Here is a 17875-nt window from a genome sequence, read left to right on the forward strand (position 1 = left end):
ATAGTATAAATGAAACGAGACAAAGCACTAAGATAACTCCCAAAGCACCTAGGATAGTGCCTGGCACATGGAAGAGTTCATTAAATGTTTATAGCACTATTATTAGCATCATTTTAAAAATCACAATGTTGAATTATCTTAGTCACTTGTTTTCTAATGTATAGGTCTCCAACACCTCCACTTAGAACTACAGTGCAGCAGAAACCTCAGTGATCTTGGTTACTGTTCTACCCCCAGTGCCTAGAACGGTGCCTGACACAGAGTAGGTGCACAGGAGATAAGGGAAGGAAGGAACGGAAAGAGCCCGATCGCTATTGCTTTGTCACAACGTTCTCCAGCGTACGCTCTGACTCATTCTTCCACTCTGACTGGGGGGGGGTACAATGCAGTGGAGGGCTTCCATGAAGCCCACCCATTGGAGATGGCTGCTAAAGAGACTGTGAGAGGCAAAGTAAGAGGGGCAGAACAAGGAGCCACGCTTCCGGCTGACCTGCAGATCCTCAATATAGGCCATTCTCCTTTGTGGGGAGGTTCTCTTTGCACTCTGAGCGGCCTACAGAAAACGCCCCGGGGACTCACTCACTCCTCCCAGGCCCAGGGACTGTGATGATACAGGTGACCCCAGGCACCGAGGAAGGGGGTGGCAGACCTCATTTCTACAGCAGACAGCCCCCGAAGCCCGCTTGGGACACTGGATTTTTCAGAGTCAGGTGGCTCCGTCTGGTCCCCTGTCCAAGCTGCTCTGGCTCAGTGGAGCCAGAACTTCATTAGAAAGAAGCTGCACCTTTACGACAATCCCACAGCAGAGAACCTGGAGAACAGAAAGGCTCCTGGAGCAGCACAATCAAAATGATTTGATTAAAAGCCTTTGAACAGGCTGAGAAGGAATCCTGGATTCTGGTTAACCCAGAATGTTTAATGTCCCTCTTCCACTTGACAGAACCTTCTTCTGTCCTGGACGGTCTTATGTTCCTTCCCCGCTTCTTCCTGCCTGCTCAGGGCAGTAGTAATCAGCAACACTTACTATAGCTTCACAAGAAGAGTGATAAGGAAACAATCATTTTATTGAGCATCTACTATGTGTACACACTGCCCTGGGAACTTTCTACACACTCCCTCACTCGGGGCCAGATCAGCCCTGGGCTCTCGAGGTCTAAGAGTATCAGCTCCTGGCTCAGGGTATCTGAGATTGAATCCCTCTCTGCTACTCCTTAGCTGTGTGACCTCAGGCAAGTTATTCCACTTCTCTGAGCCTTGCTTTATTCACTTCTAAAACATAGACAGGAATGATAATTACCGAATAAGGTTGTTATAAGAATTAAATACAGTAATGCACACAAAGTTGAAAATGGTGGTAGGCACATAACAAGTGTTCGATGAAAGTTTAAGAATTTTCTTCATATTATCATCATCATCAGGAGGAAACTGAGGCTCCTGGAAGCTGAACAACTTTCCTGAGGTCGGAAAGGGACGGAGCAGTAGTCAGATTTACTGGACTCTGGAAGTGAGGCTCTTTCCCACTGGGCTATGCTGCTTCCCCTTCACCTGTGCCTCCCAATGGGTTCTCCAAATTTTACTGTGACACAAATGGTCCTCTGGTTTGGAAACACAGAGGGCTTCTGCCAGACCCTTGGTTCCTCACACTATGTTCCAGACCCTGAGCCTTGGAGCTGGCAGCGCTGCCACAGGTTTGTGCTGCTGCATAGTCCTTCCCCAGATGTCACCCATCTCCTGCCCCTTTGCAACCTAAGACATCTCTGAAGCAGCTGGGATTATTAGGGGAATGTGCTTAGAATACATACTTTTAAGAGAAATAGAGGGAGCAGGAATAATGGATACAGACTAATTCTTCATGTAGAAAAACATTTAAAAGATCTTTATCTTTTCACTGTGTGATGCAATCCTGAACATCTCTGCTTCTGCAGAGGATTCCGGTGACCTGCCTGCCTCTTAACAAATAGTGGTGGGGTGCCTGCCACATGTCAGGTGCTGTGCTAGGTGCTGGAAAATTCCCGAAGAACAAAGCAGACAAGATCTCTGCCCTCCTGGATCTTAAAGCAAAGTGGGGGAGCCAAATATTAAACAAAAAATTACGCTGCTAAGTAATTACAAGTTTGAGAGGCACTAAAAAGGAAAACTGTGGGGACTGTCAGAAAGCGTGGGACTGGAGACCTAGTCTTGTATTGGGAGAGCGGGGTGTCCAGAGAGACTCCTTGAGGAGACACAGTTAATCTGACATCTGATGGATGAGTAATAGTCATTAAATTAAAATGTAAAGCCAAATAAAGAATTTTAGGTACCCTCAGCAGAGAGATTTTAGAGTTTCACAGGGCTCAAAACCAGCTAATTCACCCCCATCTTTAGGTAGTACTGGAGGGTCTATTTTGCCACATACGGAAGAATGCTTTGAAAGCCAAAAATTGGGCAATTACTTCTAGTATCCACTCTTCATCCTTCCTGCAATAGTTTGAAGTGAACGTTGAGAGTTCCAGACAAATAACCCAATGGCTATTCTTTACGTGCAAAAATACGGTTAAGGTCAAGGTAAAATGACTAACATTTGGTGACATCCACATTTGAGAACTCTCAATGGATACCTGGAGTATCCGAAACATCAATGAAAAGGACACTTAACTCAGGAGAAGCAATCTGATGGTCTCTTCAGATTTTCAAGGATCAGGAGTAGAAGCACTAATAAAAAAGACATATCCTCATGTACCCAATGAAGTCTATCCACCCAGAGGACGCACCGGTTACATTTCTGGAGGGCAGTTTTGCACAATGAATCAAAAGTCTTAAAGAGGTTTACACGTGACCTATCCACCTCTAGGAATTGTCCTGAAGGCGAGGAGCAAGCAAGTGTACAGAAAGGTTGGCTGCTACTGTTTACTTAATATAGAGAAAAGCTACGAAGGATGCACACGTTCAAAAATAGATTTTCAGTTCAGGGTTGTTCAATGGTGGTACTCTTGGCATTTGGGAGGGGTCAATTCTCCTTCGAGCAGGATCGTCTGATACTTTTCAGGCTGTTTAGCATCCCAAGCCCCCACCCACTAAAATTCCCTTGTCATTTTGACAATAACTACCCACTTCTGAGATTTTTTTTTTTTTTTTTTGATGTGGACCGTCTTTAAAGTCTTTATTGAATCTGTTGCTATATTGCTTCTGTTTTATGTTTTGGTTTTTTGGCCTCGAGGCATGTGGGATCATAGCTCCCTGACCAGCGATCGAACCCGCATCCCCTGCACTGGAAGGCGAAGTCTTAACCTCTGGACCACCAGGGAAGTTCCCCCACCCCCCAACCCCCGCTTCTAAACATACATTTCCAAGAGCCCCCTAGTGGTGGGTGGTGCCACTACAGGTTAGTAACTACCAGTGGAGAACTACACAGCCACTCCCAAAGATAATCTGGCTCTAAATATAGAAAAAATGCAGAAAAAAAGTTCACAATACATGAACTGAAAAAAATTTCAGGATAAATGGAGAGCATCATCACATTTTTGTCCAAAACAAAACAGAAATGTACCCCATATATATAGATACTTGTTACACACATGCAAAAAAGGTTGGAAAACAATCTTCCTTGGTTGGTAGAATTATGAGTGATTTTTATCTCCTTTCTTTCTTCTTATCTTTCCGTTTTTTTCAATGGGCAAGTCTTCCCATCATAAAAGGAGAAAGCTATTCCTGTTTTGGAGGACAAATGGTGACCCACCTGTCACCTGTTCCTCACACCATTTCACTTCTTGTTTTGACTTATCGGGAGGATGACAGGATCCACCTCGGAGAGCACTGGCCTCTGCTTGAGCAGCGTGGGATCACCTTTTTTACTCTGCCAAACACTCAGCCTCCTTTCAAGGCAGCAGCTATAACACCAGGGCTAGGACCTGGTAGGTGCTCAAATAAAGGTTTGCTGAATTGAGTCATCCTTTTCTTGTCCTGACACATCCTCCAGGTTCTACCATTACTTTTACCCAGTGGTTCTCAACTGGGGTGCCCAGCTCATCCCCCAGGGGCAATGGGCAATATCTGGATACATGTTTGGTCATCCCAATGTTGCGGGGAGAGGGTGGTGAGTGCTACTGACATCTAGTCAGTGGGGGCCAGGGATGCTGCCAGTCATCCTACCATGGGCAGGACCGCCCCGACACCAAGAATTATTCCGCTTAAAATGTCAATAGCACTGAGATTGAGAAACCCTGCTCACCGTTTTCCTTTCTTAAAGCTTGTTAAATAATTTCCAAATTCTTCCTAAAGTATTATCTACTGTAAATGTATCACCATAGCATCTCTAGGAGACAGGGCACATACAGTAAATTGCTTAAGCCTGAAGAGAAATTGGAGCCTTATAGATGACTTCAGATGGTCAATCAGGGAAGACTCCAGTTCTCTGCTCTGCCTACGCAGGGCTCTCTGGATAATACTAAACACCTCATTTGCAGCGAGCAGAGGCAAAGGATCTGGGCAACTTCTCTGATCAGTTTTCAGTCCAGCCATTAAAAAATACAAGATAGAAGCCTTTCTTTTCCAGCATCGACTGTTATATTTATCATTTGCCACACTATTTTAAGGTTGCGTTTTGCAGCTAATGGATTTTTATAAAATTAAGTGCCCGTGTTCAAGAACACCTCCCTAAAACGGAGGTAACTTTCGTTCACATTATATTGAACTGAAGGCATTTCTCAGAAGAAATAGAATAATAAAGAGTGTCACCTGAAGGCATATTACCAACCCCATGACCAGGGAATAAAATGAAAGGTTTCTAACAAGAATGAAAACACATTACTTGGAACCCTAACTGCTCTTGACTATTTCTCCTCCAGCACAAAGCATTTTAATGTTCACTGTAATTTCTCTTGATAGAAAAATGGTTTTTCTCAAACCAGAGACAACTAACATCGTATTAAACATCAGAATTTTTATTAGTAAAAGGCATTTAGGGTCTCAAATTTTTCTAAAAGCTACTAGGCAGCTTTTAAAAAATCTTTAAACCTATAATCAGTTCCATTAATAATAGACTTTAAAAGATCTCATAATTAAAAAATTTGAAGACCATTTTTTTCATGCAACATGATCCCCTGAAACACCTTTAATACAGATCCATATTTTATTAGGCAAATATAGAGCCCTTCAAATGGCTTAAAGAGACAGTCTCTCTCTGGAGAACAATTTCCTTTCTAATCAATCATCTGTATCATATAGGTTAGAGTAAGTGTAGGGAATAGAGAAAACCATTTAAAGAAAAATACAGTTATAAGAGATGGGAATATCCTGCCACCTGACATAATTCAAACCACTTGTTTAATAGCATTAATCATTTTTATAAAAATTTATTATTTATTTATTAAAAAAATTTTTTTGGCTGTGTTGGGTCTTCATTGCTGCGCGCGGGCTTTCTCTAGTTGCAGCGAGCGGGGCCTACTCTTCATCGCGGTGCATGGGCTTCTCTTGTTGCGGAGCACAGGCTCTAGAGCGCAGGCTCAGTAGTTGTGGCACATGGGCTTAGTTGCTCCCTGGCATGTGGGATCTTCCCGGACCAGGGATCGAACCCGTGTCCCCTGCAGTGGCAGGCGGATTCTTAACCACTGCGCCCACAGGGAAGCCCTAGCATTAAACATTTTCTTTCAAAACAAATCAAAGAAAGTCATTTTATGTTTTCCAAAGACGTTCACTTTGGATGAGGCAAGTGGCCTTCAAAAATACATAAGCACTTACTTTTGGAATTGGTGAATGTAACCAAGATCTTTAGCTTCTGCAACTGTCTGTTCTCTTGGGGCAGTAGAAAATGTTCTCTGAATATGAATATCATAGAATGATATTTAATGGCCTTAGAAAAGAATCTACCTAAGCAGGGAACTGAAAATAGCTTAACTTTGGAATTCCAGGGCCCAACTCAGCAGGAAGCAATGTGAATAAAAGAAGGGTGGGTCTCTTAGAAGCTGCTGGAAATGAGGTTAGCAAGAAAACGAAACAAGCTCACAGCTGTATCGAAACAAGTTCACAGCTGTATCGAGGTGTGAAAACTCACTGCTCAAGTACTGCCAGTAGAATCGCGACGTCAAACACAGATATTCAGTCACCCACCACCTCATATGAGTTTCCAGACAAACTCAATCAAATACTCTCATTCTTCTTCAACTTATTCTTTAATAATACAGTCTTTACTGGAACAGAAGAAAATCAAGATATAACCTTAACCTACAAACTAAGAGAGAACACACTTCTTTTTTTCCGCTGATAACCCAACACAGAAGTCCCTTCAATTCTCATGGAGATTATTTTCTGTGAATGTTTCTATTCTAAGACATTTTCTTCCTAGTAAGAATCAGAGTAGAGATCACAAACCGGAAGTGCCTGTAGGGCGTAGGAAGATTAACACAAAAGGATGAAATGGGCTTAGTGGAGACTAGGGTGACTTGGAGAGTCATTCTTTCTAAACACTTCCTGGAAAGAAGTACTAGTGCTCAACTCAATGGCCTGCACACAAATCCCTGAACAGTAAGATTTTAAACTTTAAAATTAAAATTTCCTAATTTTTAAGTGTTAGTAATTTTTAAGTATTAGTGACTAATTCAAAATTTAAACAATCCTTTGCTGGCTAAACAAATCCTGCCTGTGTGCTTGATTTCATCTGTTCATTTACAACCTCAGAAGGAAAGAAAGAAGAATAAGAAATGGCTAACGAAAGACGAGATCGGGTGCATTCAGGGTGGTATGACCATAGACAAGAAATGGCTAACCAAAGAGATGTTATCAGGGTCCCATCCTTAAGTTCTTGGTGAATTCTTAGGTCTTCCCTAACCATAAAGAACCTTTTCTAAAAGCATCACCACATCTAAAGTTCCTGACTTCACATTTTAGGGTTTTTAAGCTTCAAAACATTGTCAAGACATAGAGAAGATCTCCAGAGAAAGAAACTTCTTGTGTCAGAGGAAGGGTATAGTGGTCGAACACTTAAGATTCTGATAAACCTGTCTCTCAAAGACGCACAGGGAAGATCATGACAATATCCAGCTTACAGGAGGGGCTTCTAAACCAACATGAGGCTTGTGGAGGAGAAAATTCCAAGGACCAAGAAATGCAAAGTAGAAGCTGTATATCACTGAGAGAAATGCAGTGAAACAAAAGAAACCAAGTTCATCTAACCAAGCTAATAATATTTACAGCCTGTGGGCAGTGCCAAAATATTTCAGGAAATGTCAATGTCTTTCTTTGTAAAGCCAGGCCAAACTTTTGAACACAGCATTAGATCACTGGGAAGAATAAGGTAAGTCCTTATTTCCTTATTCTCCTTTACAAAGAATCTTAACATTAAGATTGATGGCCAATGTAGAACGTCCCTTCCCTCTCCAAAAATGAAGTTTCACTATCTAATGTTTCTAGACGTTTCTAGACAATCTTTTGGTAACAGTTAAAAATGGCAATACAGAATGAATTAGCCATGGCCCACCCAAGGCTCAGTTTCATTTCTCTTCCTGGTTTCCCACTGGGGCCCCAGACATCTTCATCCCATGTAGCCCCACTTGTCTGAATCAGCAAAGTCAACTCTCCCTTCTGAACTGGAATGAGGAAGGACGGCGTAAGACAAAGGTAAAAGCCAACCCCACAACTGCCCTCGCGTCAAGAACGGTACCTGTTCAGGCTTCAGCCCCGGCGGGACCCAGGCGTACTCCTCCAAGGCACAGCCTGAGTCGTCATCCGAGGTCGAGTTCCTCTGGAAGTCAAACATGAGTTTGCTGACGGTCTTCTCCATCGCCAGGGGCATCACCGTCACCATGTGCTCCTCTTGAGGGCACTTGCAGTGCAGGCAGATCTTCCTGCAAGCAGCAAAGGTGGGAGGTGAGAAGGAAGGCAAAAGAAACCATTGTTTTCACTTGGCCTGCCACTCACCAGCCCTTGGATCCCAAACCATAAACACGTTCCTTGGCAACCGGCTTCGGGCATCTGAAGGAGAGTTCCATAGCACGCCTGTCTTTGTAGAAGGCGTGGCACTGCGTACCTGGAAACGTCCTGAGCCATCAGAGGCCACCAGGTAAGCACGCTAAGGGTATTTAAACGTGGACCGCAACCTTTTCTTCTAAATCAGTATCCCAAGAGGAATGTCAAAATACCTTTTATTTTACTAGGTAGAACACTAGATATGGACCATGACCACAATTTCCTTGACTGGAATAGTAATTAAATATACACAATACATATGCAGACCAGAAATATTACCAGTAGGTTTAACAAACAGTGACAACATTCTGTTTTTATAAAAGGTTTCTAGACCTTAGGAAAAGGAAGTGGTTATAAAAATAACTGCAGGTGAGATTTTAAGAAGAGCAAAAATATTTTTGCCCATTAAACAACGCTGATCCTAAGATCTCATGGGAAACACATTTTCACCTCTACTAAAGATACTTGTAGGTTTGAAATTCTAATTAGAAACCCCAAATTACCCCACATTGGTAGCTTTTTTTTTTAATATACAAGAGGATCATGCATGGGAATTATTTCCAAAGATAGCAGCCAAAGATACAATTCTCTCTCCCAAATAAAACATTTCTCTTTTAAGATTACCATCTGTTCCCTTTTCCATGGCTACAAAAATGATGAAGCAATAAAAATGCTGATGTCAGCAACACAAGAGCATTTCTAGCTTCTACCAGTAAAATAAAAAGAAAGGAAAAAAATAAAGGAGGAAAAAATTTTAAGAAAATAAGCTGTTGTACCTGTACTCTGACCTTCAGAATTAGTTTCAGTAGCACCTTATAAAACTGCTGAAACAGCCCAGAATTCTAATCCCCATGTGCCTGAATTTTTTGACAACAGCTTTGTGAAGATATAATCCACACACCATAAAATTCACCATTTTAAAGTCTACAATTCATTGGTTTTTAGTATATTCTCAGAGATGTGAAAGCATCACCACTAATTTTAGAACATTTTCTTCACCCTCAAAAGAAACTCCATGTGCATTAGCAGTAACTTCCCACCTTCCCCTCCCCACAGGCCCTGACAACCACTAATCTATTTCCTGTCTCTAAGGTTTTACCTGTACTGGAAATTTCATATAAATGGAATCTTACTATATGCAGTCTTTTGAAACTGGCTTCTTTCACACAGCATGATGTTTTCAAGATAAATCCATGTTGAAGCATGTGTCAATCTTTCATTTCCTTTTATTGCATTATAATATTCCATTACATGGATATACTAAATTTTGTTTATCCATTTATCAACTGGTAGACATTTGGATTGTTTCCACTTTTTAGTTTTTTTGAATAATGGTGCTTTATTTATGTACACTTTTTCTGTATGCATATGTGTTTTCAATTCTCTTGGGTATTTACCTAGGAATGGAATTGCTGGGTCATACAGTAACTTTATGTTTAACATTTTGAGGAACTACCAAACTGTTTTCCAAAATATCTGCTCTTTTTTACATTCCCACCTGTTAATGAACGAGTGCTCCATTTTCTCCACATTCTTGCTACACTTGACATTGTCTTTCTTTTTGACTGTTGCCTAGTGGGTGTGAAGTGGTATCTTACAATGGTTTTGATTTGTACTTCCTTAATGCCTAATGATGTTAAGCATCTTTTTATGTGCTTATTATATATCTTCTTTGGAGAAATGGCTATTCAAATCTTTAGTTCATTTAAAACTGTCTTTTTATTGTTGAACTGAAAGCATTCCTTATATACTTTCTGGATACAATTCCTTATCAGACATATGCTTTGTAAAAATTTTCTCTCATTTGGTGGGCTGTCTTCCCTTTCTTGATGATGTCCTTCGAAACACCTAAGTTTTTGGTTTTGAGGAAGTCCAATTTTTTTTTCTTGTTCCTTATGCTTTGGCTATCATATTTAAGAAACCGTTGCTTGACCCAAGGTCATTAAGATTTACTCTTGTATTTTCATCTAAGAGTTTTACGGTTTTAGCTCTTATATTTGAGTCTATGACCCATTCTGAGTTGCGTTGTGTATATGGCATGAAGTAGGAGTCCAACTTCATCCTCATGTGGCTATCTAACTGTCCCAGTACCATTCAATTGCATTGACCGATGTCAAAAATCAATTGATCATAAATGTAAGGGTTTATTCTGGACTCTCAATTCTATTCCATTGATCTATATGTGTATCCTTATGCTAGTACCATACTGTCTTGATTACTGTAGTTTTGTAGTAAGTTTTGAGATTGTGAAGTGTGAGTCCTCCAACTCTGTTCTTCTTTTAAAAAATTATTTTGGCTCTTTTGGGCTGCTGACATCTGAATTATCAATATAAATTTTAGGGTTAGCTTGCCAATTTCTGCAAAAAATCAAGCTAGGATTTTGACAGGGATCACACTGAATCTTTAATTTGGAGAGTATTGCTATCATAACAATATTAAGTCTTCCAATCCATGAGCAAAGAACGTCTTTCCATTTATTTCAGTTTACTTGAATTTCTTTCAATGATATTTTGTGGTTTTCAGATACAAGTTTTACACTTGTTTTGTTAAGTTCATTCCCAAGTATTTTATTCTTTTTGACATTATTGTAAATGGAATTGTTTGCATAATTACGTTTTCAGATTGTAGCGAATAGAAACACAAATGATTTTTGTACCTTGATCTTGTATCTTACAATTTTGCTGAACTAGTTTATTAGTTCAAATAGTGTGTGTGTGTGTGTGTGTGTGTGTGTGTGTGTGTGTGTGTATTCCTTAGGATTTCCTATATATAAGATCACATCATCTGTGAATAGAGACAGCTGCATTCCTTCCTTTCCAATCTAATGCTGATTTTTTCTTTATCTTGCCTTATTGCCCTGGCTAGGTCCTCCAGTGAACAGAAGTGGCAAGTGTGGAGCTCTCTGTCTTTTTCCTGACCTTAAGGGAAAGTATCCAATCCTTCACCATCAAGTATTATATAATTGTGGGTTTTTTGGTAACTTTCCTTTTTTAAGTTGAAGAACCTTCCTTCTATGCTAGTCATTGAGTGTTTTTATCAACAAAGGGTGTTGGATTTTGTCAGATGCTTTTTTGCATCTATTGAGATGATCAGTCGGTTTTTGTCCCTATTCTTTTAATGTCTTGGCCTGAATTTTGACACCAAAATGCATTTAAAGAAACAAAATCAGTTTTGTCCAGCCAAGTGAGGCTTGTCAGATTCTCCCACTTCCTGCCTTTCATCCGACTGAAGATATACCCAGACAGAATGCACACTTGGATCTGGTTTGCATCTCCCACCTCAGAGAAGTTTCATCCAAACCCTGGCTATTGCTTTTAAAAATAGTCTGAGCTCATTTTAACAGTAACTCTTTAATTAATTAGCTACTGCAAAGAAGTCAGGGGTCTTGGGAAGCAGTCAGGGTTTGGTTTTGTTTTGTTTTTTCCCTCCAAAACTTTTTATGTCAGTTTATTACTTAAGGGAAGAAAAAAGTTTCAGTGTGTTTAAGCAAGTTTAGGAAGCTCTTTGGTGACTAATGGTTTTTTACTAGAAAGTCATACTTTTAGAACAAAATGTAGAGATCTTTTTTCTAAATGCAGTCTCCAGAATATTCATCAATGAAATTCATTTATTCAGCAAGGCAGGGAACAGCACACTTTTTAACGCTGGATGGACATAATCTAATGAACTTCGAAGCTCCAGAAGAAGGAACAAAGACAAGACGAAAGCAAAACACAGAATTAAAGAACCAGATCCATAATGAGTCTCATTGAGTAGAAGCCTGAACAGAAGGGAGAAAGGGGCGAGGGCTTCGGGCCCTCTTTAGTCATTCAGCAAATAACCACCAAGTACCTACCATCTGCCAGGCACTGCTCTAGGCACTACTGATACCCAACCAAAACAAATAAAGATCCCTCCCCTCATAGAACCTATATTCTCAGAGGGGAAGAAACAAACAATAAGCAGCAAACATAACAAATCATTCGATCATATACAATAGCACATTAAAGATGCTAAGTGCAATGCAAAACAAGAATGGTGAAGCAGGATAAGGGCGAGCACGATTAGCGTGGAGGCACACAGGAGCAGAACGCACAGCACCTGACTTGCTTACACCTGACACGCACGAGTCCAGATTCGCACACCAGTCGTCTGAGAAAGGAAATATCACTCCCACTTTCCAGAGAACAAAGGCTCAGAGAGTTTAAGCAACATGTTCAAAGTACACCTGAAATAGCCAGCAGAACAGAGATTCAGAGTAGGATCAATCTGACCCCCGAACCCTAATAATAACCTACAGAGGGCATACCTGACTCCAACCAGAGAATCGCCTTTCACTCCTGAACAACAAACACATTCAGAAAAATCAAAACCAAAGAGGAAACAAGAAAAAGGAAAAAGAAAAAAAGGTAAATCAAAACCACAAGGACCTTACATATTTTCCCTGCTAGCTGCCTGCCTTCCATTCCTCATTTATAATTAACAGGTACTTCTGTGGCAAGGCATTATTATTTGCAGAGAATTTTTAACCTTTGAGTGCTTCCATGACAGCCTTTGGAGAGACTAATGTAACAACTTCTGTTTACAAATGAGGAACGCAAGGCCCAGATGCTGAGAAAGGTGTGGAGGGTCAGAGGTAAAGCCAAGAGCATTTCTCTTGGTCCTCACGTCTTTCTCTCCCTCTTGGCAAAATGCACACAGCAACACCCAACAGCTCTCTGTTTCAACACACTGATTAAAGCTTTTCAGGAGTGCGTGGGGAAATATATGATTTGGCTTTTTTTTTTTTTTAAATAGACATTTATGAAAATAGAACCTGCTAGTAAAGCAGGATTTCATTTAAAAACCCAGTCATACAAAGCTTGCATTGGTTTCATTCTGTCAGAGGTGACATTCTACCTGTACATAATTGGGTTTGTGAATGACAGGTTTCCAAGGAATAAGGCATGATTCAGAGAGCAGACATCCTGCATCCTCCTTCTCCCCTCCCTCTACCCAGCAACAACCCTTGCCACCCCCCCCCACCCGAAACCTGCAGCTGTAAATTCATTCGCTTCCGTATTCAGAAGCCACAATTGGCTCTTCCATGAAATACACAATACCGGCAGGTGAAGGCTCTCTTTTGAACCGTCTCAAAGTACTCTGGTCATCTGCACCAGTGACCACACCATTTGCAAAATGACTAACAATTTATACCAATTAACTCACCTACCGTGATTCCGAAGGATTCATTATAAATAGATTGGGGGGCGGTGTGTCTGTTGGGGGGGTGTCTCATCTTTGAGATGTTGACAGGTTATTTATAACACTGAATCCTGAACCACAATGTCTTGTTTTGTGTGAGAAGCGATAGGATGAAGGCAAGAAAGGAGTCTTCCGTTGTCACACGATGCTGACAGTTCAAGTCATAAACTGCAGGATTCTAGATTGGGATAGGATTGGAAACATCATCAAGTCCTCCCCCTCCCCGCTTTCCTTCTTTCTCTCTTCCATCCCTCTTCTTCTCCTTCTTCTTTTTTTTTTAATGAGAGGAAAATATTTTTTGCAAAAGAACTCCCATGTGGAAACTCAATACATAAAACAGAGCTGCCCAAGTTGATGTGACAGAAGGAGGCCCGGAGCCCAACTTCTCTCAAGCTCAACCTTCTCCCAATATCCAGGCATTTTCATGGTCCTAACCTCCCAAGGGTTCCAAAGACACAAGCCTGGAAACCAGCATACTTCCCAGGACAGTTCAAGGTCATTTCTAGTATTATCAAAATATGAAGTAGGTGCCCAATAATTTGACAGATGGAAGAAAGACAAAAAGAAAAACAGAGGCTGTTGATGGCTTTTAAAGAGACAGATAATTCCTAATCATCAAACTCTGCAGATAATGATGATTCTAGTCATAGGAAATTGTATATCCGGTTTCTAAGACATTACATGGAGATGACTGGGGAGCACTGATGTGCCCCAATGACTTTGATTTGATAGGACTGAGACAGGGCCCCAGGAGTGCATGTCCACCAGCATTCCAGGTGATTCTGACATGCACTTGCAGGACATTTTTCTATAGCCAGCCTCCCAGTTAGAAGGGGAGCACGTGAGTCAGAGTATAGTCTGAAAACTGGCGTGTTCTACCAACATTACTGGATGGTCTCTGGACAACGTACATTTTTAAAACTGTTCCAGAGGATCTATTCCAACCCCTCCTGACTACCATGTATTAAACTCGTATCACTAAGCCCACCTGTCACTCAGCCAGGTACCTCTGGGGCATGTGTGTGAAGAGATGCTGGTGACAAGCAGGACGACATCAGCCACCAGAACAGTGTCTCTCGTTGCCAGCCTGCTTTCAGTCCTGCCTTCTGCCTCCCCTGTGGTATGGGCTTCTGTGTCCCAAGTCCATGGTCAGGATCAGGTTCAGGCCACTTTTATGCACAGGGTCAAAGGACAGACTGCTTGAAGAGTGGCTCAGTCCCAACACAAATCAAGTGATAGATGAGGAATGCATAGTTCTGGGCTCAATATGGCAACGCCTCAGGCAGCTGAGATCAGGTGTGGGAAAAGACACTTGTTAAAGACAGAGGGCTAAAAGAACCCAAAAGCCTCCATAGCTTTTTGCTAAATAATAGATGTGTCCTAGGTATTTAAATTCTTCCATGACTTGAGTTCACTGAAGGCAAAAGAATTAACTCCTTTTATTCTTAATAAGAGGAAAAGAGGAAGCCTTTTTCTCCTATGGTAATTTAAAGCTACTACCTCCTTATCCTAAAAAGAAAAGCAGTATACAATGTATGTAGAAAAGAATCAGGAATTACAGATAAGCAAGAAGAAGAAAAATAATTCAAACACTCACAATCCCAGAGATAATCACTGTTAAACAGAAACAGCTGCTGGTCCCCTTTTTCCCTCATGTTAAGAAACTAGAGACCAGATTTCATTCTGTGTGCACGCCATCAGCGAGGACCAAGGGACGAGACTCTGGCCTGAAATAGAAAGATATGAGCCAGAGCTACCCACACATGTACACACAACATTCTCGGCAAGGAGATGTGCATTCTTCAATGCAGATAAGTCGGTTTGTTCTGATCTGGTGCCCTGTATCAGGATCAGAGAATTTATTTATGTAGCGTGGAAGACGCCAAAAACGTGGGAATTGCAATAGACACTTACGGGTATCACAGAGTTAAGTTAGGTTCCTCAGATAAAAAACATCTGAAAACCAGATTTCTACAGCTATCAACTTTCAATTTTCTGTGCAAGTAGGGAGAGATGGGGCATGGATAATTTAAAACCACTAAGCCCTGGCTCTGAATTGTGTCTTTGTACATCGGTCACAGACTCTCAGAGGTGTGATAACTTATGTCACTGCCAACCACCTAAAGGATCTGTCCTGGGCAGGCCAGACTTACGAGGGGCTGGGCAGGAGCCAGGCTTCTCCAGTCTGCTCTGCTGCCCAATTTCCTCAAATTTCCAATGAGAACTTATTGGAAACGTATCACACACATGCACAGCACCAGCCTAAAATGAGCTAAAAATTATTCTCAGTTTACTGCACTCTGGAACACCCTTCCCACTTTACCTGTTTCTTTACTAAAAAACAGGTAAATACGTGTTTTGAGTGAAGAGAGATTGTACTGGGCTGCAGGCTGCCTGGATCTAATTGAATAAAGAAACAGTGGGTATTCTTAGCCAAAAAAGGCATCACTGTGCTGAGTAAGTGAGCCGGTAAGAATTGGAAGTGGGGTCCCCCTGCTTTAAGATATCACTGAGATACTCCCGTGAGGAATAAGTCAGAATTGTTAAAACTGAACTATCACAAAGAACACTACCTGTTCCCCTCCAAAATCGCATGCGTCACATGATCACATGACCCAGGCACAGGGCTTCAGCTCCTGCCTTCCACATGCCTCACAAAAACACAACCGGAGGATGAGAAGACAGGCAAGCGGGATATATACTTCAGGAGGCTGGCTTGAAACGAAATGAGATGAGGATGCTGCAAGAGGCGGAAATCTGTCCCCAAAGGGTCAAGGACTCCACACCACAGGTCTGAGCCCCAGGGCCCTGACTCCAGTACGTACTTTGCTACTGGAGGATGGCCGGTAAGGGTGAACGCGGCAGCTGTATTTATAATATTAATATTATTTCTTACATTTACAGAAGGTTTATAATAGTCATTTTGTTTCACAGTTTATCTCCTTTATTCATTCTCAGCAGCCCTATAAAGTTGGCATTTTTATCCACTTCACGCATATGAACTATGTGTTCTACAAACTCATACGCAACTTGAATGAAGTTATACAGATTAGAACCTACGCCGTCTGACTCCAAGACCAATGTTCTTCCCACCACCTTGTTTTAAGGAGAGTGGCCAAATCTTCCTTCTGTGCATCTTTCCATCCTTCCCTGCATCTTTCCAACCATCCTTCCATCCATATCCATCCAACCATCCAGGCAGACAACAGTGACTGAGCATGTACTGTGTACTAGGCGCTGTGTGAAGATGCTGGTCATACAGCAGTGATTCAGACAGTATCTCTAACCTCATGGGGCTTCAAGTCAAGTGAGGAAGACAGACAACAGTCAGGTAAACACATAGATAAACTTGCCATTTATAGGCTGTGATCAGTGTCATGATGGAAACAAGCAAGGAGATGAGAGAGGGGCCGAGGATGGATCGAGACAGGCCTCCCCACTGAAGTGACATGTGAGTTGTGATTAGAAGACGAAGTAGGGAGCAGCTCTGAGAAACACCGGGGAGAGAGTTTTCCAGGCAGAGGGAAAGCAAGCAGAGGCTCTGAGGTGGGGAAGAGCGCGGCATGAGTCATTCTCAGGAGGTGGTGTGTGGCCTCCCCTCCCCCATCACTGTCGGCGTGGATGACAGGGACCGAACTGGCGGAGCCACTGCCTGTCCCAAAGCCCAAGCAGCGATGTGAGATTCAGGGGACGGTGCCATCTTAGTGGCTGTAGGAAAGCTCTTCCTTTCTCCTTAATCCCCTTCCCCTTGGAATTCCTATATTCCTCTGTCTTGATACCCAGACGTTGGCATATCCTGTTATTTGCAGCCTCGCTGGCTCCTTAACCCCCTCCCCCCAGCCACAATACTGTGTTTTTCCCCTTTTTTGGCAAACACTCCGTCTGAATGAGGGACCCAGGCATGAACCTTGACACTTGCCATGTCTGGAAGCAAGATTTCTATCTCTGTGAGAAAGGAAAACCGGTTTCCTAAAAAACACAGAAGCTCAAGGGCGGAGACTGTGACAGGGCCAGCTGGGTACGAGGCTGGTGCGAGCACAGAGCCAAAACCCGCTGCCGGGCCCATCCAACTCCCTGCCCTCCGCCCGGGCTCCAGGGGCTCTGGCCATCTGCACCAAGAGGAGGTTGTCTCTCCCAGGCACTGCCAAAGTTGCTATAGGATCATTTTTAGTGGCAGTTGTTTCCTCTCTTAATATGTCAATTCATATTTCCATGAAGAAACATACACAGTGCCCTACTTCAAACTAATTTATCTTGGAATTTTTAAGCAGTGGAAACACATTTCCTTAAAAAAAAAAATAAGCCTGTTGGGTGACTTTTCATATTCTGAGTAGCTCTTACCAGACTCTGATTTCCAGGTCTGATGTCTCAGCAATTGAGGAATGATGTCTTGGATTGGGTTTCCCCAGAATCAGATCCTCAGAAGGCATCTGAACATAAAGAAGTTTGGGAGGTGATCCCAAAAAGGCCTGAGAGGGAACTGGAGAAGGGAATCAGGGCAGGGAAGGATGCTAACACAGGCAGAGGTAATGGGCAGCTGAAGCTCTGGGCAACTGAGACTCATTTCAGTTGAGGAGCTTCGGGAGACGGTCTAGAACATTCCTCAGAGATGTTCCACTGCAGAATCAAGGAGGCAGGAGTACTTATCCCCCAATTCCCAACAGTCACTGGGTGAAGACCACACCTGGGCCCCTGTGGCCCACCCCACATACGA

General features: G+C 42.2%; 1 protein-coding gene across 4 annotated transcripts in view; it reads right to left on the bottom strand.

The window, feature by feature from the left end:
- Positions 1–17875, bottom strand: part of PRICKLE2 (prickle planar cell polarity protein 2) — a 401122-nt gene that overhangs the window by 149711 nt on the left and 233536 nt on the right. For all 4 annotated transcript variants that reach the window (XM_082412164.1, XM_082412165.1, XM_082412166.1 and 1 more), the window contains one exon: positions 7634–7817. In XM_082412164.1, the coding sequence (XP_082268290.1) occupies positions 7634–7817 (184 nt within the window). The remainder of the gene's footprint in view (positions 1–7633; positions 7818–17875) is intronic.

The sequence above is a fragment of the Balaenoptera physalus genome (assembly GCF_965194825.1).
Source record: "Balaenoptera physalus genome assembly, chromosome: 11".
Taxonomy (NCBI): domain Eukaryota; kingdom Metazoa; phylum Chordata; class Mammalia; order Artiodactyla; family Balaenopteridae; genus Balaenoptera; species Balaenoptera physalus.